The following is a 22977-nucleotide window of genomic DNA, read 5'->3' on the forward strand; positions in this document are numbered from 1 at the left end:
GGGCTTTTCTGTGGAATGAGAAATTCGATGGAAAAGGTTTATCAGCTATTGTGTGGGATAAGGTTTGTCTCTCTAAAAATTATGGTGGCCTCGGTTGTTGGAGTTTTAGCTTTATAAATAATGTGATGTTAAGCAAAGTTGGTTGGTTTTTAGCCCAAAAGGCTGATAAAGTAGGTCAAAGCCTTAAAAGCTAAGCATTTTTCTTCTTCCTCATTTATGATAGAAATATGCGAAAAGCAACAAAGGAGACAATAAACTATTTTATTGAATTTTCCTTGCTTCAACACTCTTACACCCATCATTTGGACATTTTTCAAAACCCTCTTTAGAAAAGTAAGCATCTATATGACTATACTGAGCTCTCGAAACTTTTTTTAGTTCATATAGTGCGTTTTTTAATTTGTACACCTTATGCTCATCTCCAATCTTAACATAACTAGGAGGTTGATCAATAAATACTTGTTCTTGCAGGTCACCATGCAAGAATGGTGATTTCATGTCCAATTGGAAGATAGGCCGTAAATGTTGTGCTGCCAATGCAATCGCCAATTTGATTGTGTCGTGTCTTGGGATAGGAGTATAGACTTCTCTATAATCCACTCCAAAGTCTTGCTTATAGCCTTTTGCAACTAAGCATGCCTTGTATTTGTCAACTTCTCCATTCTCCTTCACCTTTGTCTTGTATACCCATTTCACTCCAATGGTCTTTTTCCCTTTTGGAAGCCTCATCAATTCACACGTGTTGTTTTTTTTCTATAGCTATGATTTCTGCATCCATAGCATTTCACCATTTTGATTATTTAATAGCATCCTTGAAAGATACAGGATCATAGTATGAAAATAGAGTAAAATAAGTGAGTGGGTCCTCTTCACACTCATCAGAATCCATTACTTCATAATCCATCACCTCATAATCCATCATACAAGCAAGCCTTTTCTTTTGTCTCTGAGGTCTTTGTTGTGCAATTTCTTCTTTTATAGCCGGACTTTAAGGAATATTTTGAGTGGTTGGTGCTGGTTGTTGTTGATTTTCATCACCATCAAAATCTACTGGAATTTGTTACCGAGGTTTACTTTCGTTCCATTGCCAAATTCATTCTTCGTCAAAGATAACATTACGATTAATAATAATTTTCTTAGTGATAGGATTGTAAAGCTTATAAGCTTTTGCTTGATTACTAACACCAAGAAAAATGCATTTTTCTCCTTTGTCATCTGGCTTTGTCCTCTTCTAGTCTGGAATATGGGCATAGGTAACACAGTCAAAAATTTTGAAATGATCTACAGCAGATCTCCGTCCACTCCATGCTTCTTTCTATGTCATATTTTGAACTGAAAGAGTGGGATTTCTATTCAAAATATGAATGCTCCTATTGACTGCTTAGGGCTAAAAAGTTTTTGGAATGCCACGCTCATCAAAAGTCTTCACACCATGTTGAAAATAGTATGATTTTTCCGCTTGCAACTCCATTTTATTGAGGCATGTAAGCTACCGTAAGTTACCTCCTAATTCCATGATTCTCAAAAAATTTTGCAAATTCTTCTAAGATGTATTCTCCTTCACAATCTGTACGAAGGACATTGATCTGGCTACCCATTTTTTTTTTTCAACCAGCACCTTATAGTTTTTGAAAGTTGCGAAAGCTTCATGTTTCTCCTGTAAAAAATATACCCATGTTTTTTTGGCTAAAATCATCGAACCAACTGTAATTGTTTCTTCGCTCCCTATGATTTTTTTTTTTTTGCTGAAACTGATTATGGTGTTGTTTGCTAACAACACATTCTTCACAAACTTGAGAGAGAACTTAAACTTAAGGAAGACCAGTTACCATATTTTTCTATTGTAGAGTCTTCAATCCACCAAAATTTAGGTGACCAAAGGAAAAATGGCATAGCCATGTTGCATCTTTCAATTTTGCTAAGAAGCATGAATGAGTGGTGTTGTGGAAATAAAGTGGGAACATACGATTTGCCATCATATTAACGTGAGCAATTAAGCCCAACTTTGCATCTTGAATTCAACATACTCCATCTTTGATAGAAATCTTATACTCCTTCTCTTGCAACTGACCCACTTTAAGTAAGTTGGTTTTTAAATTTAGAACAAAAAGAACATTAAAGATAGTATGGGTGGAGTTTCCTTTGATTTGGAGAGTAACATTTCCTCTTCCCGTAATAGATATGGTGGAGTTGTCACCAAACTTGACAGTGGTATGAAAAGATTCATCTAGGTCAGAGAACACCTTATTTCTACACATGTGATTGCTACAGCCAGTATCTAAATACCACATGTTTGGTTGAGTTTCTTCATTCATGTGACACGCCATCAAAAGAGACACCTCTTCCTCTTTTTTTGCAAAGTTAGTTCTTTCTTCATTTTGTTTATTCAAATTAGTTCGACATTCTAACTGATAATGACCATACCTATGACAATGTTAGCATTCAATATTAGACTTGTTTTTGGTCTATAATGTTGAATGGTCCTCCTCTTTCTCTTCCTTGAAATTGATTTTCTTGGTGTTGATGGTGTTGTTGGTTCCCACGATCATTATTTCCTCTGCCTCATCCTCTATCTCCTCTTGGTGCAGAATGATTTTCTGTTGAGGCCTAACATGCTTGCTCCTCTTTCTTCTACTGATTGATTTTTTGTTCATGAACTAATAAGGAACTTTGCAATCTGTTAATTGAAAGTTCCTTAATATCATTGGCTTCTTCGATAGAACAGACAACAAAATTAAATTTGGTGTTATTGACCGAAGAATCTCTTCAACTATGGTGAAAACCTCCTTCTTGTCACTGTGGATCTGCACCTGCTTGACAATTGCTATCGTCGATGAAAAGAAATATTTGACAGATTCTCTCGATTTCATTTGTAGTGTTTCAAACTCCGTGATCGAAGTTGCTGCCTCTTTGCTTTTGTTGATCCTTGATACTTTTTCTTCATGGAGTCCCAAATGTGTTTGGAGGTATATTTGCAAAGAATTGTCTCCAACATTGAATGGTCAATGGCTTGGAAGAAATAATTTTTCTCTTTGAGATCTTTCAATTGTTACCCTTTTAACTCCATTTTTTATGCATCTATCATTGTTGTGTCGGTTGCAAGTTCTTAAATCCTTCGGAAATGACTTACTACTACTCCTTAACCTCAAGAAGTTTTCCATCAATGTACTCCAATGGTCATAGTGACCACTAAACGGGGAATAACTGATTGAACAAAGTTATCAGTGGCCATCGAAAGTATTGCTGCTACAAAAAGGAACAAAGTTGCTGCTTGACTTTTCTATATCTCACATACTCTCCCTTTCTTTTGGCTCACTCAAACTCTCCTGTTTAAACTCACTTTTGACAGCATCCTCTCTTTGTTACTCACTTCTCTCTCACTCTGTTAGACTCTTAGAACTCACTTTTTGTTATCCTAGCTCTGATACCAATGATAGAAAAATGAGAACAAAAAAAGGAGACAATAAACTATTCTATTGAATTTTGTTTGCTTCAACACTCTTACACCTAGACCTAGTATTAGCTGCTCTATTTATAGAGCTAGAACCAATTGTAATACGCATGAAAGTAGAAGAGTAAACCCACTAACACATCACTAAGATGCTCACTAATGTACATAAGACCAGGTACAAATCATTAACTCCTAAAGATTAAGTATAAGCTAAAGACTAGGTACTGATACTGGACTTCAAAACTTAATACAATTGACTAGGACAAATATTGACTCAAAAGAAGTTAATTAATATTTTAACAATTTATGAAGTGCCAAAAAAAGAGTGGTTGTTCTTGGTTGTGGATTGGTCTTTTAAACATTAAATCATCCCTTGCAAAAGGTCTTTGATTTAAAGTAGAGACGGCATTAGTATCAATATTTGGGAAGACCCTAAAATCCCATATAATCTAGAGTTTCATGTTATTCCTAATCCAAATTGTGATAACCTTCTTTTTGGAATGGTGGACTCTTTGTTGAGAGAGGATGGAAATCGGAACCTTCAACTGCTGGAAAATGTTTTTGACCAAGCTAAAGTTCAAAATATCAAAAGAATGCACTGGGCAAAATTTTCAAGAAAGGACAAGCTTATATGGGTCGGGAACGAGTAATATTTTTTTCTGTTAAGTCTTATTATTGGTTGAGCAATTGAAATTCTGTGGAAAGCTCCAAATGGTGGACCTTTTTATGGAAAAAATGGTATATATAAGAGACTTAAGTTTTTCTCATGTATATTATTTAATGCTAGTCTTCCTACCAAGGCGAATTTTGTTGGACATAGGTATAGAGGGGAAGAACACTTGGTGTCTACATGGTTGCAATTGTGTGGAAAGTGACGTTCATATTTTTTTCCAATGTCACATAGTGGAGCGGTTGTGGTTAGCTTCCCGATGGAATATTAGATGGAATGGAATTCAAGCTAATAGTTTAAAGAATTTCTTTGAATGTTTATGTGATCCCAAAGGCTACCTTTTAGTTTATCAAGAGGATTTGGAGAACTTCTTTCTTTTCAGTGCATTAATTCTTGACTATATTTAGTTCTTACATAACTAGCTTGTTAGAGTTGGTGATCCAAATTTTTGTTGACTCGATCCGAAAAGGTCGTGGTGCGACCCGTTTAGTGAAATTTATTTTGAGGAAAAATTTGGGAGGTCAAAGGCCACGCCCCGCGGTACGGACCTTTCCAATTTTTAGGTTTATTCCGTACAATATATTTTTATGTTTTGAGGGGGTTTTCAGCTGTATTGAGTTTTTAGTCGCTCTATTTTTGCTTACCTCTTCTATTTGCCCATGGTTTTTTTTCGGTCAAGGGTTTTCCACATAAATCTGTGTGTTTTGTTTTCATTCTCGTTCTTCTATTGCTATTGTTTTATCTTATTTTAATAACAAAGGTCATCCATGGGGAGCTTGTTAGAAGTTTAGAAGCTTCAACCCAAGCTTTGAATAACAGATTTAGTGAATTCATCTTGGTGAAGGACGTGGTTAAGGGGAGTGAGTTTGTGACTTTGAACAGGGAATTGAAAAATTTGAAGAGTACTTTGAGAAGAACTCTTAAAATCAATTCTCATGCTACTGTGAAGTCCCAAAATAGCTTTTTTTTTAGGGTTGTGGCCATGGACTTAGAGGGGACAGTGGTTAAAGCTTTGACTTTTAAGGAAGATATTCCTATTCCAGAAGTTACGAAATTGGCAGTGATTTATCGTGGCTTGCTTGTTGCTTCCCAAGAAGGTTGAAATTCAATTTACATAGAGAGTGATGCTAAAGCAATTATTTAAAGCCTCTGAAAAGTTCTAGTTTTGGCTTTTTGCATTGATCTGATAAAAATCCTTTTTATTTGGTTAAGCACTTTGTGTTTCTTCCACTTCTATTTCCTTTTCTTGGTGTCCTAGGAGTGGCTCACATCCTCTGTCAATGGGTAGCCAACATAGTTGTAATGGGGTTGTTTGACCTTTATCTTATCTCCCAGGACTTTGTTTTTTGTATGAATCAGGAGAAGGACTTCGTAACTACTTCTTAATTTTGGGTCATGCTCTTGAACTCATTTGTTTTAGCAAACAAAAAAAAGAAAAAGAAAAAGAAAAAAAGATACTTTTAATTCTTTATTATTCATTTAAACAAGCTACCCATTTATTATTGTGTTGGCACTGTTATTCTTTGAATTATGTTTACATTTGCACTTTGATCCTTAAATATGTATATTTTTTAATATTTTGGTTATTAAACTTTAATTTTTGATACATTTTGATCCTTAAAACTATTTTTAATCTAATTTTTAGTAGTTTTTAAATATGCAATGCACTTACTCCAGCATAAAAACAACAAAATTACAAAGTTAGGTAACCTAATAAGACACTTGTATGTTGTAAGGGCTTTTTTTGTACGCCGCATTAGGATGTATTAGAGTGTGGTATTGTATTGGCTATTCCAATACATCGTTTGGAAATGCAAACACATGCTTGATAAGTTAATATACCTCATCCTTTTCATGTGGACTCACGGTAAAGGTGGCAATTCGTGTTCACGTGTAGGGTTCGTGTCGACTTGTTTAATAATCATGTAAAAAATGCTTTATCCTAACCCAATCCATTTATTAATCGTGTCGGATATCTAAAACACTAACCCGACCTATTTATAAACAGGTCAATCCGACACGATCTATTTAACACGATTACTTTAACATGTTGTGTTGACTTGTTAACTTATTAACCTGAATATTGACATGTTAATCTAAAAATTAATCTATTAATAATAAAAATTACTTTTAAAAATTTGTCTTTAAAAAAATTAATAATAAAATATTACTTTTATAAAGTTTTTTAATTTATAATATTTTTTACTTATTAAATAATATATTATGGTAAAATCATAATTTAAAATTAAGTTTAAATGGATTGTAATAGGTATATAATCATATTAGATTGAAACTGACATATTTAATAAATGGATAATAGTGGATCAATTTCGAGTTAAACAGGTCAATCCGAAAATGGCACGATTAATAATCATGTTAAACGGGTTGATCCGATAATGATCCAAATCCATTTACGATAAACACAAAACCATTTATTCCGTGTCGTTTTCAAGTCGTATCCCCGTATTATGATGCCACTTCTAGCGTGTATTAGTAATACACCTTAAATGGTTTGTATTATGGCAATTTACGCGATTTACTCCAAGAGAGGTGAGTTTCCCAGGTTTGATTGTCACCAAACTTGACTACTCCCTAACTATATATCTTTTCTAGCGATCTTCTTCAGCAATCGATTTCGAAGGTCTTCTTGGCCAATTTCAAAATGCAAGGTTCATAAAAGCATTCGATAGTCGCCGACCTTGACTCCTCCCTAACCATATTCTCTGACAATCTTCTTCAGCAAGCGATTTTTAATGTCTTCTTAGCCAATTTCAAGAGTGCAAGGCTCATTAAGAAAAAAAAAAAAAAAAAAAAAAAAAAAGGAACCACATTTACAGCAAATCAAAACCATTCTAGACCACCATTGCCGTTCATGGCAGCCATTTTCGCCTCCCCTGGTCCATAAATAGGAAAGCGGTCTTTATTTTTTTTATTTTATATGTTTTGTTATTTATGGTTTTGTTGGAAAAGGGTGAGACTGACTCAAATTTCAATCCGAGAGAATGTTTGGTTCTCCTCCTCATCAGAAGCAAAGTGGTGGACTGTGAAAGCTTTCATGGTGGGAATGAAAGGAAGAGTGGGCCTTGGAAAAGGATCATCCAATTGGAGAATGGAGATAAAAGTCTAGTCGAAGAAGATTGGGAAGACAAGCGAAAGTGTGGGTGGTAGAGTGGATGTGTGAAAGCCAAAAGGGGTGTATATAAAAAGCACCTACATCGAAGAGGTTGTGGTGGTTGTGAGGATCTGGAAATTACTGGATCTTTTTTTGTTTTGGTGAATAAATTTATGGATTTGTTAATGTTTCTGATTATTATTTAAAAATATATATGCATAAATTTGGATATGTTAAAAACTAAAAATAAAAAGTTGGATATTTTAATTTAATAAAAAATAAAAATATATAGTATAATATATTACAATACCAAATGTTAAATAGTATTAATGTTATATATATAGTTCATACCAATATAACTCAATATAACATAATCCAATATAATATATTTCAATAAAATATTGAATATCAAATGATTATATATAGTATAATACATTACAATACCAAATGTTAAATAATATTAATGTTATATATATAGTTCATACCAATATAACTCAATTTAACATAATCCAATATAATACATTTCAATATAATATTGAATATCAAATGATTATATATAGTATAATATATTATAATACCAAATGTTAAATAGTATTAATGTTATATAGTTCATACCAATATAACTCATTTTAACATAATCCAATATAATACATTTCTATATAATATTGAATATCAAATGAGCTATAAGTGCATTGCACATTTCACAATTGATAAAAATTAAACCAAAAATAGTTTTAAAGATTAAAGTGTAACAAAAAGTAAAAATTTAAAGACTAAAATGTCAAAAAAAAATATTAAATCAAAATGCAAATATACAATAATTTAGGGCCTACTAGTGTCAATAATTTTTATTATTTTATACCAATATTTTTTTAGCTTTTCTTTGGGTAATATTCTGGTTTTTTCAAAAAAAAAAATTATTTTTTTTAAAACTAGGTTATAATAATTCCTACTTTAAAAGAATGGTATATATTGAACCCAGCATCATCTTATGATGGGTATGCGAGGGGCTTACTTGACCATTTTAAATTGAGTTTGATTTCGTGTTTTTAGAATAAATAAAAAAGAAAATCCACAAATCAAAAGCATTGCCAAAGGGTATGGGCTATCCTCAAAGATTTATAGTTTGATTGAGTTCATTAATTGGTTAAGGCATGCACGCCTTACCACTAGTCTAATACATTGCCATTTTGTATACGTTTCAAATTTTTGACTTGTCAACATTGGAGAGGGACTGTAGATTAGACCATTCCAAAAAATTGAATAAAAATGACCCCAAAAAAAAAAAAAATGTCAATTTGGTCCGAGAAAATTATTTATGCCTTTTTTTTTTGGTAATAAGAGAAAATTATTTATGGCTTTAATCGATATGATGTACACTGACATAAAATGTTTCTTACTATAAGAGAAAATTATTTATGGCTTTAATCACTGTGATGTACATTGATATGAAATGTTTCTTACTCAAATAGTGATCTAAATGTGTTATTTGCAAACTGTAACATCTACGTGTCGTTGTAGTTTAATTGTCGTTTGGGAAAAAAAAAAAAAAAAAAAGAGAGAGAAAGAGAAAAAATATTTTAGTTGTACTCATATTTTAGTTTAATTGTTATTATTTTTTTTTTTTGGGGTTTTAGTTTATTTCAAGTAGAAAAAAAGTATTGAAGCCAAAAAAAAAAAACGTAGCGCCGTTAATTACGTGTAGGATTTTACTAGTTAATCAAATTTGTCGGCTTTGTATCATTATTGGTTTCCGATTAAGTCCAACTCCTTGACAGCAACCAAAATGTACAATGTTATTACACAATTTCTCATACCATTACTTTGATTACTTTAATTATTTTCATATTAAAAGCATTTATCTGCTTGGTCTATTTTTTTCATCCATTTAAATTCATAAATAATGAATAAAGCTCACATTAAAATAAAAAATCAAAAGCATAAAAGAACAAAAGTTACATTGATATGAAAAAATGAATGCCCTTTAAATGCTGTTTAAGTATTTTTAAAAGTCAATGATAAAATGAGTTTTATTTTGATAAAAAGAATAAAAGGGGAGTACGGACGTGGCTGGGCCACTGGCCAGATATTCGTTTTCTGTGTCTCTGCATCTCTCTAACCTTTTCACCTCCACATTCACATTCATTTTTTTCTTCAATTTTTCTCATTTTCTAGTGCTCATGGCTTCGCCGGTAACTGATTCCGACGAGCCTCTAACCCCGGCCGGGAGGCTCTTCCTCCAGCCGGAAATGGACCAAATAATCCACTGCGTCATCGGCTTTAAGAATCCCCTGGACACCGAATCGATCAAGGCGGGGCTCCGAGATTCAATCCTCCTCAAACATCCTAGATTCTCGAGCCTCATGGTTCGCGATCGCCACGGCGTTGAGTACTGGCGGAAGACCTCAATCGATTTCGACCGCCACATAATCACGATCGAATCCCCGATTACCACCGCCTCTGTTGACGACGAGACCGCCGTCAACGAATACCTCGCCGATTTATCCACGGGCCCTGGGCTGAGCACCGACAAGCCACTTTGGGAAATTCAATTACTGAAGGCGCATAAATGCGTGGTGTTGCGGATCCATCACTGTTTGGGAGATGGAATTTCGCTCATGTCGATGCTATTGGCTTGCTGTAGGAAAGTAGACGACGACAACGCCTTGCCGACTATAGGCTCGGCGAGTAATCGGACGAAGAGCAAGGAAGGGAAATTGGAGAGGCGCTGTTTGGGTAGGTTTTGGGGGTTTTTGAAAATGGTGTGGTTTAGCTTCGTGTATGTGGTGGAGTTTATTTTGAGATGCTTGTGCGTTTGTGATCGGCAAACGGCTATTAGTGGCGGCGCTGGAGTTGAGCTTTGGCCTAGAAAACTTGTCACTGCCCGGTTTTGGTTGCGGGACATGAAAGTCGTCAAGAAAGCTATTCCAAACGCGGTATAATTCTGCCAAAAAAATAATAATAATAGAAAAAGAAATTCTGCTAGTTTTTTGCTTCTTTTTTTATTTTATTTTATTTTTGGGTCAGTGAAAATTAGTTTAATTTTTATGAAATTTCTAAAATTGAGCAACCAAATTAGAGCTTTGCTGCTTGGAAGTTAAAACTAGTACTTAGATTCAAAAAAAAAAAAAAAAAAAAAAAAAGTTTGTTAGAAGTAAGAAAGGGTAATTTATGACTTTGTGTAACTGAAATAAAAATTTCTTATTTTTACTATATTTTTAGAAAATACATGTTTCTTAAAAAAAAAAATCAAATAAAATCAATTTCTTTCTATTTTGGGTTAGATTCTTTATTTTCGAGATAGAAATTTTATTCCTCATGGAGTTTCTTATTTGAGAAGAAAAAAAAAAAAAATCTATGTGGATTTTGTGAAGACCATAAAATTTGTCTTTTTTATTTTATTTTTTTTAATTAATGGTACTCGTACCTTTGCCATTTTGTAAAGGAAAGCACAGCTGAGCTGTCTGTTTACTTCCTCCTCTGTTTTTAGTTATTTGTTTTTTTTTTTTTTTTCCTTAATTGTTTTACTGTTCATTTATTTCTCTTGCTTTTAGATTGTCCTTCCTTCGTACGTGAAAGTGTAACTAACTAATTGTGCGTATAGAAACTGTACTTGATTGCGACTTATTGTAAGATGAAAAAGTTGGTCACCAGTAAAGTCTATTAAAGTAAAGAAAGTTAAAAACTCATAGTACGAAAGATTCTATATGTTGTATAATATTACAAATTTCATTTATTTGAAAATTCTTTTTCCTCTTGTTCTGAATTACCATGCAGACCATTAATGATGTTCTTTTTGGGGTGATATCATCTGGGCTATCAAGATACTTGGATCACCAAGCAACAAATGGTAAAAAGAAAATCGGTTAAAATTCATAGTAAACCTTTATAACTATATTTTAAATCACCTTCACCTTGACCAATTAACCAAGTTTAAACTTTCTTCTCTTCTGGTTAAGTTTTGCAGGAGGGTCTCCAAATAACAGGGGTAGCCATGGTGAATTTAAGAGAACAGCCAGGAGTACAGGTTATACATTCATTATTATTATTATTATTATTCAAATATATATATATATATATATATTTTATTTTTTCTCAATGAATTTTAGGCAAATTTTATTGTTCAATTTCTTGTTCTGGGTGTTTCTTGGAATCCAATAAATTGCCTGTTCAACCAGGAACTATCCAATTTAATGATGAGAAGCAACATAGGATCACGTTGGGGCAATAAATTTGGCATAGTTCTGTTACCTATTCAATACCAGAAAAGTGGTACGGATCCTCTACAGTATCTCAAAAGAGCTAAGGTGATGATTGACAGAAAGAAACAATCCGCGGAGGCTCATTTCTCATATAGAATTGGTTATTTTGTTATGACCCGTTTGGGAGCAAAGGTGAAGAATTCAATTTTGATTGAATCAAAAGTAGAAAGACAGAAAATCTAAACTTTTTTTTTTTTTTAAATGTTTAATTCTTAAATGGTAACTAATATTGTTCTCCGTATATTTGTATCTTTTAGCTAGCAAGCTTGCTTAATTACAGGATCGTTTGCAATACTAGCTTTACAATCTCCAATATAGTTGGACCACAAGAGGAAATTGCATTCAGAGGAAACCCCATAAGTTATCTAAGAGCTACTTCATCCGGTCTGCCCCATGTATGACCTCTAAGATCGATCAACTCACATACATATATATATATATATACTTGTTTAATTATTTTATGTGTAGAGACTATTTCTTTATATGATATTCGGGATCTCTATAAAAAAGAAGAAGGTTATTTTACTGCTAAGCTATTCCTAAAATGACAAATATAAGTATGTGGTGGTTGGAAAATTCAGGCACTAACCATGCATATGGTGAGCTATGCTGGAAGAGCCGACATGCAAATTTTGGTGGCCAAAGACATAATCCCTGACCCAGAATTTCTTGCCAAGTGCTTCGAGGAGGCCTTGCTTCAAATGAAGGAAGCAGCCGAAGCTGTCGTCAAAGCCTAGGACTTCCAGAATGTGTAAATTTACAGATGATATGCAAGTTTGTCTTTGTTGTACCACTGTACTCAATGTCATATCACAAGCAGAATAAGCTTATAATATGATATGATAAACAATTACTTACAAATGCTCATAAAATCTGCAAGTGTGCATAAATTTGAATGCAATAAAAAAAGTCGCTTTGATGTCAAAGTTGAAAGTTACATTTGTTCCGCGTACACTAACAATCTGGAATAGACACTAACAAGTTAAATAAAATTAATCTTGAAAGGCCATATTTGTAGTCTATAAATTTTTTTTTCTTATATTACGTTTTAAATCGACAAATCTATCGTACATAAAAATGATGACATTTTTTTTGGTAATATATCTTCTTTTCAAAATATCCTGTTGGACTAAACAAAATTAACTAGTGTAAAAATGAGGATCCAAAATGCAACTATTCCTAACTAAAACAGACTGAAATGTAATTAATCATTAAACTATTTAATTATTTTATCAATAATAAAAGTTCCTTCTAATTTACTTATTTCTTCTTCTTCTTTTTTTTTTTTTTTTTTTTTTTGTAGTATTATTGTGCATGTGGGACGATAATGATCAGTTTTTGTTTTTTTGTTTTTTTTTGGGTTGCGGGGGTGGAGGAATTCATGTGTTTTGTATATAAAAATTCATTTGAACAATCAGAGTTTGACAAATCATAGCTTAACTCCTTAAAATTTGTAATTTTCCACTTTTGTTTTTATGGGGATGTGGATGTTCGAATTTGGGATTATGCTCATGATCAGATTAATCAAGAGCTGACATAATTAAATAAATACATTATTAAGGCAATTTTGGACTGTCACAAGGTAATATGAACATATCTTATGAAATTAATCTACAGCAGTACTTCTTTTTTGGTGATATATTTTTTTTTTTTGTTTTTTTTTTTGGGTGAATTCTGCTGAACCACTTCAATAAATAACTGAACCACTTCAATAAATAGGATGACGTCCTCAATTCATGTGAATGACATTAAAATTCTGGTAAGCCTGGACCAATTGCATTAAATTAAAAATCTGTTGGACATTTATTTTTTTGGCGGTTTTCTGAGAAAATTAATATTTGAGCCATAGGAACTAGGAAAGTACTCAAACATTGAATCGACGAAAAAGAGTTAAGTTTGAATTTGGTGTTACTAATTTCTGCATGTGTCCCCCACGTTGAGTTTGGTGTTATCATTAATCAACTGAATCAAAAACCTTTTCCTTTGTTTTTTGGAATTTTTTTTTTTTTTTTTTTTTTACATTAATTAGAGGTATGGTAAAACTGGTATGGAATATAAATTATGTGACATAGCTCATAAAATCATAACATTATAAAGTAATAACATTATTTATAAAATAAGTAGCATTTTAAATTTTGAAATACTACTCATATTATAGTTCAATGTTAAATGTTTATAAATCATGTTATACAATTTTTATACCGATAATATTGCCGGTCTTGCCATGCATGCAAAAGCTCTGGTTTATGAGAAGCCAAAATAATATGCAATAGCGACATTGCAGAGCATGTGAATCTGGAGGGCCGCTGGTGATTCTTTAGAGAAGATGGCCTAGGAACTGAAAAAATATGAGATGGTTTCCAGGATTTTTGCCACGTGTATATATGACGAGATTTCCAATGAATACCCCCCCTTTTGGAAGCATTTGTACGAATAAATCAACTAGCAATTACACAAGATCATCTTGTATAACTTACGAGCATCGAATGGAGTATAAATTGAAAAATCTATAATTATGAGTAATATTACGTTATTTTAATGAAATTTTGTAAGATAATTAATGAATATAAAATATTATAAGTGATTTGTGATATCATATTATAATATCATCTATATACTAATTGCAAAGAATAAAAGTTAGATTAAATGTATTTTGATATATATATATATATATATATATATTTTTTTTTTTTGTTTTTGAATTTTGCAATTTAAATCCACTGATTTAATATTTATAATATTGAAGCCTCTATATCCAATTTGTACGAAACGGAAGAATTACATGATATTAATGGTTTAATATGATATATTAATTTATATTTACAAAATTGTGTATTTTTTAGAACACATAAATTATGTTCATTGTTATTAATATGAAAAAATGAATGGTAACAACTAAAATGGTGGGTTAGGCTTTCATCTAATTGGATCAGTGTGTACAAAATAAAAAAATAAAAAATGAAAGGTTTAATACGGTAAATTTTAAAATTTGAAATCTAAATTGCAATAAACCCAAAAAAAAAAAAAAAGGGCTATTATTCCTTTGCTACAATCTATTGTTGTTTGAATAAAAGAAGTCACAAGATGTTTCTATTAGCATTTTATCTATATATTGCAGAGCTTTGCCAGTGGTGTATCCCGCAGGTACCACAAGATGATGGGTTCTAGTTATCTGATTTTTAATTTATTTAAAAAAAAATTTATATATTTATATATATGAAAAAAAAAAAAAAAAAGCAGAAGAAAACATATAGGGTCAATCTACCATACATCTATTTTTCACATTTATACTGTGCTAGATTGACCAATTTCTATGGGGATCTATGACAATCATACATTTTTTTAATCGTAATTATCGAAAAAAAATCAGGTCCTCCAAACCCACCAAAGTTTCCAAACACAACCATGTGAGACCCAAATGGATGGTCCATATGATTGCGTCTAGGGAGTTTAGAGTATTGAAAATTTGTTTGTAGTTATCATAGTTAACAAAATGTTATGTATTCATTTCTGTTTTTTCATATAGCTTTTAAAACTTTACAAGAGATTTAAAATAAAACCAATTAGTAATTATGATGTCAAATATGAACAAATCAAACGTTTATTACTGTCAGAGATGAAAAACAATACTATAATTTATAATTAGAAGTTTTGTAATATATATGATAGAACAAAGTTCTAATAACTTTAAATTTTAGGTGAAGTTGTGTCATTGCATTGCTTTCCTTTTTCTACCATTTCCATTCACGAGAAGCATAACTTACCTTCCAAAAGATCGATTTGCTTGCTTGGCACTATCAAGTAGATAGAGTGCATATATTATTTTATATGCATTTCCAGGCTCTGTCACATCTCTTCAAACCAATAAATATATACACCAGTCATGATGTTTTACAACATTACAGATCTCTCTCTCTCTCTCTCTCTCCCCCTCTCTTTTGTATAACAAGAAAAAGCACAAACTTCCATCGCCATAAGTAATTGTTAAAGGTCAGACAACCAAGAAACCATAAATAATCAATAACAACTCGGCATAATGCCCACATTCTTTATTGCCTAAGTAACACAATTTTCTTTTTGTCTTAAGCTTCTGATAGTGTCACGCTTTGGATAAGGACCGGAATTTGTGGCTGCTTCCTTTCTTTTTTCTAAACAGCAGCCTCTTCAGCAAACCAAATGCTCCTTGTTTCTTACTTGGCACGATAGCCAGCGACCCTAACGAATTGTTATTACTGGTTTTGCAGTCTGAACCATGACATGCTTCTGGAGAACGTAACGCAGCATTAGGGGCATGGATGACAATTGCATTATCACTGCAAGGGAGTAGAAGTGGTGGTTTCTGTGCATGTACTACACTGCTTGTAGTTTCTTCGAGTTTTGGAGGCTTAAGAACCAATGCTTTCTTAGCATCATCCTCAGCCAGCATGCGATCACGTAGGGAGGAGCGCTTATTCAGCTTCTTATCGCCGGTGGATATGGGTGGTGTGGCTAACATCTTGTCTAAAATAGCTGCTTCCCTTGGTGAAGCCAGTGCCTTGAGCTGTTTTCCCAGATTTAAGATGGTTTCTTGGCACTCTGCCAACTTCGCCGAAGCTGTTGTGATCTCCCAGCTCTGAAAATTAAACCACATTTAATGGAACTTTACAACTGCACTGGATCATTTATTATTAATTTATGCAGTTAAACTCCCCATTTAAGAATAATATGTAAAAAAGTTTAATGAATAAACCATTTAATGTCAAAGTACAGGTGTTGTAGTTTAGAAAGCACAGATGGCAAAATGAACTAAATAAGATTATGTGTTATTATCAGTTCAATCAATTTGTCAAAAATGATGTAATTGATATGTTTATTGTAGATTATTGTTTGGTGTGAAAATTTGTTTCCCTTAAAAAGAAAAGAAAAAAGCTGTCTGTGACATGACTTACAGGTCGAGATTGCTTTTCCTCTTGGTTTGTTCCATACTTGGGAGTTTCCTTCCTTGCATCACTGAGACTAACACGAATTAAAAATTTATCATTAATCTAAAAAAAAAAAAAAAAAAAAGAGAGAGAGAGAGAGAATTTCTTTTGTTTCCCAAAGGAAATTAAATGATTACCTTTCTAGCTGCAGCTGAAGTTCTAGACATGTTGCTTCTAATTCTTCCAAACAGCTACGCTTGTCCTCTAATTCAACCTCTAATGATGAGAACTTCTGAAAGACTTCATTCAATTTAGCTCTGGAAACAGTTAACTGGGTATCAAGATCTTCATTAATCAACTTTTGATCTTCGATCTGGTCTTCAATGATCCCCTTTGATGCTTTCAAAGTCTCCAATTCTGTTTGTAAGCTTCCATTCCTTTGTTCCAACTCTTGAAGTTGTATCATCAAAGATTCACTTTTTTCTGTTGCTGACTGTAGCCTAGCTTCCATGTCTTTCTTTTCAGATTCAATATTCGTCAGTTCATCTATTAATTTTCCATTTTCTTCTTGCAGGGTACGCCGGACCTTATCCAATTGGATCAAAAGATCTTGGCCTTCATTATATGCAGCCAAGGGCAAACACAATGACTGCTCTTCAGTTGAGCGAACCATGTCCGATTCCCTAGGAGGAATATTTACTCCTTGATCATTTTCTCTTTGGAGTTCATTCCAACCGAAATGTTTCTTGATTTTGTCCCTTGAAGCTGCATTAGGTGTCACATAGTTGTTCAAAATCCAGTCTAAAGCAGATGCTACTTCCTCCACAAAATTTTCAAGATTAGCATTTCCATTCAACAGATTATTACAAGCAGAGAGAAATTGCTGTAGAAGAGTGTCTAGTTCCAATCTTTTCCATTGAAAAACACGAATAAAGTAATCTGCAAATGATGCTGAATTCTGATCCATTTCTGATCCATCATCTGGAGTATAGTCAGAGGACAAAGATGCTTGGTTAATTCCTTCAACCAGCTTGATGATTTTAGCAATTGATTTGCTCAGATCGGATGGACCATGCTCTCTGCCGCTTACTTCCACTGAGGTCACAGTACTTAGAGCTCCACTCAAAGAATCTAGGATCGTAGATCCATTTGGAGATTTCCAAGCAATGCACCCACTAACATGGACAGGATCAGATTCTTCAGCAAGGTTCCCCAAGGTTGCAGTTGTAACAGCTCCATCTGCAATTGGATGCTTTATACAACCCAAAGCAATTTTGATCTCTTCTAATAGTTCTTCTAGACTTCGTTTAGAAACACGCTTTTGCTCCAACATTGCATTTAAAACAACCTGAAGCCAGTCAAAAGATTTATTAGTTGCTATGTCTTCCTGTGGCTTCTCTTTCTTCTTGTCACCGATAACTTCTGCAACTGGAACCAGATCTTTACCATTTAAATTAGGGAGATATCCATTTCCAGAAGATATGTCTGCAGTAACTATTGCCAGTTTCTCCATCTCAACAAAATCATCCATCAGGCTAATGTCAGAAACTTCAAGAGCTTTGCCGTCTGGTGAATCTTTTGATTTCCCATTTCTAAAATTTTCCAATTCAGAAAGTAGAGCAGTAGCCCAAGATCCAGAAGAGCTAAGTCCGTCATCACTTCCTGCATCAAAACCCGATGACAAAGCTAGTTTATTTGCTAAGGGACTATATCTTCCAAGCTCAATGGATTTCTGTCCTTTAGAAATGTCTCCAAGCTGGAATCTGGAAGAGTGGATATCAGTGCTCTTTCTGTTAAGTACTTCTTTGAGAGCTTTGTTTTCTTCTTCCACCTCACGTAACTTATCGATCATGAAGCTCATCTTCTTACTCTGGATGTCAGGAGAGTTTTCTAAGGTGGGTTCTCTGACGATCAAATCTTTTGTAGGATCCACTTTTCTTCTTCTCATGTCTGTCCTATTTCTTCCCATCATCTGAGCTTCACTCTTCATATTCACCAAAAGAGGAGGACCTGGTGAGCGTTTTCGTACCAGGAGACGAAGCCTTTCACATTCTTGTTCTAACTTTGTGATTCTACTCACACTTTCTAATTGTTGCTTCTGTGATTCATCAGCAGAGCGACGATAATATTCCATCTCCACGTTACGAATCTCAAGTTCCTTCTCAAGCATGTGGAACTCGTACTTTAGAAAAGCATTTTCTTTTTCTGTGGAATCTAATCTTGTCATTAGTGCACAGAATTCTGCATCAGCCTGAGACTTGCGCCTTTGTAATTCTTCAATGACTTTGTCTTTCACTACAAAGGCATTGCTGAGATTAGAATTCTCGACAGTTAGACTCACAAGCCGATTACTTGCCTGTGCCAATTTCTCTTCTAATAGTTTCTGTGCCTTCTCATATTCTCTTGATGTTACCGTAACAGCATCATGTATTCTTTGCTCCTGTTCTTCTCGAGCTAAACTTAATTGCTGTCTACATTCCTTCAGTGCAGCTTCTGAAAGAGCTAACTTTTCGTTTGCAGCTACAGCTTCCTGCTTTAAAGCTTCATCTTGTTCTTGTTTTAGCAATTCTGTCTCTTTTTCTGCTTTATCTTGGGCTAAAGGTAAAAAAAAAAATATTTATATGATTGTCAAAAATGGAATTACCTTTTAATAATGAGCTGCAAATACTAAAAAAGTGGGCTTGAAAGGAAACATTATGGGAAGTTGGAGGAATGGAGTGGAAGGATAGTTGTGAATCACCTGCTGTGGCCTCTCCAGCTGTTTTTGCAATTTTTGTTGAAACATCTTCTTTGACATGACAATCTAGGAGAACTGAAGCCAACTTCTCATTCAGATTTTTTGCAGATCTCTCAGTTGCTACTCCTTTCTCTGTTGTATTAGCTTGTATCTAATAAAACAAAATGTTGGTAGTATAAGAAATCAGTTTCTGCTACCGATTACAAGTTTCAAAACATGTACCATGAGGTGCTCTCATATGATGATGCAACATGAACTGATGAGTTGAGGGGACAAATAAAGCAAAAAAGAAAAAGAAAAAAAAAGATCACCATCACTTCAAACATGTTATCAGTTTAGTAATTTGTCGAATGAAATAAATAGGTGTAAAGCTCAATGCATGATTTTTTTTTTTTTTTTTTTTTAAGTTAAAAAGGAAAAAAAGTTACCTGTTCAGTTCTTAAACGACTGTCAACTTTGTCAATTGCAAGAATTGTTTTCTCTGAAGACTTTTTTCTCCAAAGCCATGCCTTGTGATCCATTGTTTTGAACGCTATTAAGAACATAGAAGGATTGGTTAGTTTATTTTTTAAAGTAACTAATAATAACAAAAAAGAACCATTACATGAACAAGTATAAAGCAAAATTATCACTACAACAACGTACTCTGGAATGATGGAATTAAATCAGTTGCAGTACTAAAAAATATTAATCTAACTGAAGTCAAGGACTTAAATGCTTGACTTATCTGTCAATTTTTATCAAGAATATTTAAAACCTTCTAATTATCATATGCAAAAAAATGACAGTTTGAGCATTTAAAAAGTCAAAACACATTTTGTTGTTCATCTCTAAATGGCTTAAACCTTGGCAAACGCAGCTGGAAAACAACAAACTATTTGTACCTACAAAGACTAGTTGAAAACATGAAAACATATTTTAAAAGCTTGTCCTTAAAAGTTCTATACAACCAGATTTGAATCTGGATACAATCAACAAATACTCTTTTGCAGCTTTCAAAAAGTGGAAAAAAACATTGACCCAAAATATTAGAGGTAATAACAATGAATCATAAATATCGATTGTAAATTCTTAAATAACGGTGGATGGTCGTTGAAATATTTAAGGCAATTCATGAAATGTGTAGTTTTTGGTGCACAAAAAGAGAAAAAGTAAACTCTTAGCACCCCATGAACATTCAGACACAGACTAATTGAACATCAGATTGCACGTTTCCGAATATGGGAACAGAGATCTTTGCTCTGCAGCAATTAATAAATCTGTATAAACACTAAATTTTAACTTGATGCCGTTTCCTAAAAAAATGCACGCATGCCAAGGAAATTAGTAAAATTATATTTGCTCTGATTATGACGGGAAAGCCAGCTACATGTAAACAAGGATCAAAATCATTAAAGAAAGCATTGGACCAAGATCCAAGTGTCTTAATTACAAATAACATGTAGGCGTCACTGGCCACTGTATATGTAGCTCACTCTTGTTTTCAATCAGAATGTTCGTCTTGGAGTCATGATCTCTTTTCTGCTAAAACCCCTTCTCAATAATCATAGAGTTGATCTACTTAAACAACTAATTGAGAAAATTATACATATATATAGTGTCAGAACAATATACATTTATATATATAGATGTATTTCAGAAAACTTTTAACCAATAAAACCAGACTATGCATGAAGTAATGTCAACATAAATATATTCCTGGCAAAAGAAGAAAAAAAAATTCAACATTTTATGAAAAAATCCAAAAAGTAAAATAAATAAATAAATAAATAAAGCAAAAACAATGGAAGTATAATCAAAGGGCTATATAGTGGAACTTCAAGCTGCATTAGTACTCACCCAGCCAACTAGCAGAGTGTAGCATCAAGAAATGCAGGTAACTTCATGCTCTATCAAGCTTTTATGGCTGCCAAAACAGAGAAGCTAGTATAGGGCCATTTGTGTACAACCTTTGGATATGGAGGAAAAAAAGAAAATAAGGGAACCCACAAAACCAATTTAGACGACCATCTTAATAAAAGCTTTTCATAGGATGCTTGGATCCCACCGACAGTTACCAGGGCATGGTAATAATTCATGAGAGAGAGGGTAAGAAAGTGTCTGGGGGAAAAGAAAAAGAAAACGTACCACAAAGGAGTCAACGACAATGGCTAAAGGCGAAACGGCCATAGTAAGAGAGAGAGTGAGGAGAGGGTGAAGATAATAATAAGTATTGCTTTCAATGTAAAACGACAGCAAAATGTAGCTAAGTCCCACGCATGCAGAGCTTCGTAGAGGACAAGCTCTGCCCAGACATAGCAAATCGCTTTGTTTCGTGAATCTAACTGTCTGAGATATGGATTGGGTGGAATAAACGCGCATAAAAAGGATGTTTGGGACGCTAGCTTAGACCATTAGAAAAAAGAATTCCAAATGATTATGTTTGGAATTTCGTTTTCTTTTACCCCCTTTTTCTTTTGTAGGAAAATTTTATATAATATGATCACTTTGTCCTTTTTTTGTTGTTGGATAATGAAAATATTCTACATAACCGTTATATTATGTCAAACACTAAGACCCTAAGTTTTGTATAATGTCAAATTTACAAGTGGTTTGTCGTAACGTGTCGCCCAATAATGTTTGCCACATAAAAGTGCTTACAGATAATGAGGTTGCTTTTAGCACAATCTGAGTGGCTGAATCAATTCATTCATCACAAATGGCCTAGAAATGTACCATATTGTATATAAATGCAAATTTGAAGGTTGGTATACCTTTTAATAATTCAGATGAACAGTTTTTCGGACCACATAATACTTGTATATTTGATATGTTGGGTCCCAATGGGAAATGGAATTAAATTCTTGTACTTACTCTTAAGGAAAGAATAGTGGATGGTGTCAAAATTAAAGTTTTGTTTTTAATCCGCCATACATGGTGATATTAAGTATGAAGGTTCCAAATCCTTTTTATGCTAATTTACCGCCTTGGTTGGTAATTATTTTTTGTGAATCCCGTATTCGTAAACAAATAATCATATTTATAATGACAAAAAAAGAAAAATATTGATTAGAACAAGCTTTTTTAATAAACAGCTTGAAGAACAATTTTGTAATATTAAAAATGAGTTTTCAATTTGATGTTTATGTTTGTTCTTATATATGATCTTGTTGCTATATATATATATATATATATATTGACTTTGTAGTTTTATGAACAATCTAACTATCAATTAAAGCATAAACTAATACATGATTAAACTTTTCAAAAAAAATTGAAAACCAAATACCAAAACGTAAACGTTACTAAATGAACATTTATAGTTTCTAATGAGAAATGAAAATCAAATTATGTGATGGAAAATGTTCAAAGTGTTATGCTGCGAAATACAAATAGGTAAAACAAAATAAAAGTATATAGAGTGTACTTGAACTTTTGATGATATGGGCTCCTTGGACTAAAAACGTTCGGATATAAAAGTTTTGTCAGTCAATTTAAAAACAAAAATATTATCTAAATAGGATTATAGTAGTCTATCTATGTATATATTTTTTTTCTCCATTAAAAGCACACGCTTTCTTTTCGGTTGTCTCCCACCGGCCACTCTCACTTTTGAGCATAAAATTTGCTTTTTATAAAGTAAAAAACACGCAAGACTAGCACTTTTTTTTTCTCTTTTTTTTTTTTCCCTCAATTTATTTATATATTACAACCACTTCGATATGTTTTTTTTTTTTTTTTTTTTTTTTTGGTGTTAAAAATTAAAGCCCTTTGATAAAAGTTGATAGTAAATTGTATATAAGAGAGGATGAACGCAACTACTATATCAATTCGAATTTCGATCCTTTGGAGGTGGGAGGAGAAT

The 22977-nt window shown here is 33.0% G+C and overlaps 2 protein-coding genes across 3 annotated transcripts; one reads left to right on the top strand and one right to left on the bottom strand.

The window, feature by feature from the left end:
• Positions 1-9178: 9178 nt before the first annotated feature.
• On the top strand, positions 9179-12432 carry LOC107427034 (wax ester synthase/diacylglycerol acyltransferase 11). Its single transcript, XM_048481348.2, has 6 exons — positions 9179-10169; positions 11011-11083; positions 11193-11260; positions 11412-11627; positions 11753-11890; positions 12077-12432. The coding sequence occupies exons 1-6, from the start codon at positions 9414-9416 to the stop codon at positions 12230-12232; spliced, it is 1407 nt and encodes a 468-aa protein (XP_048337305.2). The 5' UTR covers positions 9179-9413; the 3' UTR covers positions 12233-12432.
• Positions 12433-15346: 2914 nt separating this feature from the next.
• Positions 15347-21307, bottom strand: LOC107427044 (filament-like plant protein 7). Of its 2 annotated transcripts, none has more exons than XM_016037380.4 (6): positions 20973-21307; positions 19562-19665; positions 19137-19284; positions 16594-18991; positions 16424-16484; positions 15347-16107 (listed from the first exon to the last, which is right to left on the bottom strand). In XM_016037380.4, the coding sequence occupies exons 1-6, from the start codon at positions 20995-20997 to the stop codon at positions 15595-15597; spliced, it is 3249 nt and encodes a 1082-aa protein (XP_015892866.3). In that variant the 5' UTR covers positions 20998-21307; the 3' UTR covers positions 15347-15594. The 2 variants fall into 2 exon arrangements, with proteins under 2 accessions (XP_015892866.3, XP_024932871.3); XM_025077103.3 differs by having other exon boundaries at positions 16424-16490; positions 20973-21306.
• Between the last annotated feature and the right edge of the window lie 1670 nt (positions 21308-22977).

Source organism: Ziziphus jujuba, chromosome 9 (assembly GCF_031755915.1).
Source record: "Ziziphus jujuba cultivar Dongzao chromosome 9, ASM3175591v1".
NCBI lineage: Eukaryota > Viridiplantae > Streptophyta > Magnoliopsida > Rosales > Rhamnaceae > Ziziphus > Ziziphus jujuba.